The sequence below is a fragment of the Oreochromis niloticus genome, linkage group LG18 (genome assembly GCF_001858045.2).
Source record: "Oreochromis niloticus isolate F11D_XX linkage group LG18, O_niloticus_UMD_NMBU, whole genome shotgun sequence".
Lineage (NCBI taxonomy): Eukaryota > Metazoa > Chordata > Actinopteri > Cichliformes > Cichlidae > Oreochromis > Oreochromis niloticus.
This window is the reverse complement of record NC_031982.2, coordinates 30252092-30255949: the sequence shown is the minus strand read 5'-3', so window position 1 is coordinate 30255949 and position 3858 is coordinate 30252092. Positions and strand designations below refer to the sequence as shown.

The 3858-nt window shown below is 40.0% G+C and overlaps 1 protein-coding gene across 1 annotated transcript; it reads right to left on the bottom strand.

Annotated features, from left to right (window-relative positions):
* Nucleotides 1-577: 577 nt before the first annotated feature.
* Nucleotides 578-2641, bottom strand: LOC109195523 (tripartite motif-containing protein 16-like). The gene has a single exon (XM_019347677.2). It carries the CDS (start codon nt 2563-2565, stop codon nt 901-903), a length of 1665 nt encoding a protein of 554 aa, XP_019203222.1. The 5' UTR covers nt 2566-2641; the 3' UTR covers nt 578-900.
* Between the last annotated feature and the right edge of the window lie 1217 nt (nt 2642-3858).

Genomic DNA, 3858 nt, shown 5'->3' with positions numbered 1-3858 from the left:
GAACTCATTTGGTCAACTTTTAACAACAGTCAGCATGAACCTGGTTTTAAGTTTGGATTTTCATTATTATTATTTTGTGTCTGAGTCACTTTTTATGGAGGCTTCTGTCCAAAGTGAAACATCTGAAGGCTGAAGCTCTTCTTCACTGTTTTTAGCCGGCATTAAACAAAAGTGCATCAGAGTCAACATCTGGTAAGAAATGAGACACAGTAGCTGATCAAATCATTTCATGTCTTCAGACAAAATGATCATGAATACAAATGAATGACATCAGCCTCCAGCTGCTCTGTCGTCACCATTACTGTTTTAATGCAGCCAAATTCATGATGTAGTTGTTCTGCTGTAACTAACGTATTTTTCTCTAGTTGTTATGAACAAGTGTAATACTGTGGTTTAAATGTTGCCCATACGCTGAAAAATCACAATTCAGCGACTGCTGAATCTTCTGCTCTAAACATGAACTCTGAACTTTGTGACGCTTCAGGAGGAAAACTGCTTCAGTTATTCTCTCAGATTAGTTTCATATTTTCTGCATCAGATTTGAGTGAGATCCTGGAATGAAGACAGAAGAAAAGACTTTGTTCAAAGTTTGATTTATAGTCAAACCTTCCAGTTTATTCACACAATAAAACATCAACACAATATATGAATTCATTCATTAAAATCACAGTTTTTCCTCATTTGTTTGATGATTTTGACAAAAACTAACACAAACACACACACATGGTCTGCCATACTCATTAAGTTTGTGTAATGTGTGGGCTAAAGGGTAAGATGGCACTGGCAAGGCTGGCAGCCTTGACCCAATTTCCCTTGGGACAAATAAAGTATTATCAATCAAAGAGAAAATAAAATGAAACTAAAATACAGATTTAAACACACACTATGAAAAACTTCAGTCTATTTCAGTTTGATCACCTCGGCAGTGTCTCCAGCACAGAAAAGCGTCAGTCCAGCATAGAGCGGCTGAGTGAATGTGGTCTGGACTCTGTGGAGGAGAGTCATGGTTTCAGAGACGCTGTAGAAGGACAAAATACCTGCTCTGTGATCCAGGTACACTCCTACTCTGGAGGAACGAGGACCTGAGACAGGAGTTTGGATGTTGTTGTACCAAAATGTATAACTGTTTTTGTTACAATTTAATGCCCAAGATTTGTCATTATGTCCAAGCAAACATTCATTCACTCTCCCTGCTCTGCTGATATTCTTGTATGCGACTGATACATAAACCTGAATCCCTCTCCACTCCACCTCCCAGTAACAACGACCAGTCAGACTCTCTCTACTCAGGACCTGCCACCAGTCGGTGAATCTGTCTGGATGATCAGAATAAGACTGTTGGTTTTCCATCGCTGTTACTTTTCTGTTCCCCTCTGATAATAACAGCTGTGTGTATGTTGTGTTTGGATCCAGTGTGATTTCACAAGAATATTTTAAGAATCCAGCTCTGGTCTTTGGCTCTGGTGGATCTGGCAGTAAAACATCCACTTCAGTGACTGTCAGTGAGATGTTTGTCCATTCCTCTCTCAGAATGTCCTGTAGTTTATCTCTGACCTCTGACACAGCTGCTGTCACATCCTCAAAGTAGCTCAGAGGATGGATATTGATGCTGGATGAGTCTGTAGACTCACTGAGTGCTGACAGTGAGGGGTAGTTGTGTAGAAACTGGATGTGATCCTCTGTGTGTGAGAGCTGCTTCAGCTCAGCATCTTTCCTCTTCAGCTCAGTGATCTCCTGCTCCAGCTTCTCCTCAAGCTCTTTGACTCGACTCACTTCAGTTTCCTGCTGGGATCTGATCTGCTGCTTCACATCAGAGCTTCTTTTCTGGATGAGATGGATCAGCTCAGTGAAGATCTTCTCACTGTGCTCCACTGTTTGATCAGCAGACTGATTGATGGCCTCCACCTCCTGTTGAAGCAGCTTCACATCTTTCTCTCTGTCCTGGATTCTCTGCTGGATGTTTTGTCGACTCACCTCCAGCTCTCTCTGCCTCTCAGTCCTTTCTGCTGCAGCTGAGACTGTGTCGTGGCCTTTATGTTCATCCACAGAGCAGAGATAACAGATATTCTGCTGATCAGTACAGCAGAACATCTTCATCACCTCATCATGACGAGAGCAGATGTTCTCCTGGAGCTTCTTGGAGGGCTCCACCAGCTTGTGTTTCTTGAATGTAGGTGAATCATAATGAGGCTGAATGTGTTTCTCACAGTAAGATGCCAGACAGACTAAACAGGACTTGAAGGCTTTCATTTTTCTTCCAGTGCAGACATCACAGGCCACATCTTCAGGTCCAGCATAGCAGTGATCAGCAGGAGCAGCTTGGAGTCCAGTCTTCTTCAGCTCCTCCACTAAATCTGCTAACATGGTGTTTTTCACCAGGACAGGCCTCGCTGTGAAAGTCTGTCTGCACTGAGGGCAGCTGTAGATTTTCTTCTTTTCCTCTTCATCCCAGAAGCTTTTAATACAGTTCATGCAGTAGCTGTGTCCACAGGGAATAGTCACCGGATCCTTCAGTAGATCCAAACAGACTGAACAGCAGAATTTTGTTTGGTCCATTTGATTCATGTGCTGTGCCGTTTCACCGTCTCTCAGTGACTGTCAGACAGTTTCACTTCCTCTGAGCAAAAACAACCTTTGTGCTCTGAAGGGAAACAGATCTCTGCTCTTGTTCGCCTCCTACAGGAAATGAGGCTCACCAGCAACTGCATTTACACCATGTTGTTTAGACCCATCCTGATACAGACACATCTGTGAAGGGAGGCGCTAAAGAAATATTCTTACAGAGCGACCAAGAGCCAATCAGATGACGCAGGGTGTGGTATGTGTGTTTACAGCATGCATTAACAAGTCTGACCCAGTTAAAGTTTAATAGTTTATCTTTACTTGGATGTTTGAAATGTGACCGTCAACACTCAGTAAGTTCATTCTATATTTCAAAAAGTTCAGCAAAGTTTAGGATGCTGTGATGAATAAAAATAAATGACACTTTATATTTTGACATTTTCTAATCTTAGTTCGTTCTCACACTTACAGAATGATGCATGGGAACAACTGACTCCACTGAATCAAACCTATGTTCAAATAAAATTATTGTACAAGACAGGCAGCAAGCTTGATTTCTTGATTATTTTTTTTTAAATAGTAAAATATATGTAAAACTATTAAAAAAACAAATACAGATAGTTTTCTAATTCTACATTCTTTAGTAATTTTTCCTGTGTACCAACATGGATTTCGAAACGATACATTAATATGTGCTTTAAATGCAGACACTCAAATATAACTCTAATTTTTTTTTAAACTAATTCAACATTCACACTGAAGATACACAGTAGACATAAGAATCAGTTTTCATGCCCTTTGTTTATTCTTTCATTTAAAATCTTTGTGGTAAAGATCATCATAATTACCCATTAACTTTCATGTGCAGCTTAAATGTTTCACTTCACTGTTGGCAGCAAAGATTACACAGCAAAGCCGATTAAACTAGAAGCTAAACGACTCTTCAGTCCTCTTTTGGAAACAGTCTTCAAATGGGGACAAGCATTACCTTTTGTCATAAACTGTATAACCACCAGATGGCGATATTAGCTTGTTAGCAATAAAACTGCATGAAAACAAACCTCTAGTCCGACCTGAGACACAGCTGCTGATCTAATGATTATTTCATGGTGAGGAGATCCTCAGACAAAATGAACTTAAATACAGATTAATAACAGTTTGCTAAAGATGGAAACTCACTGCAAGGACAGAGTACTGCGTTTTTTTTAGTTTGACATTTTTGTTTTCACATTGAACTTGAACATTTTTCTGTTATTTTGCAAATTCCCCTTTTTTATATATTTAAAGAAAAAACTC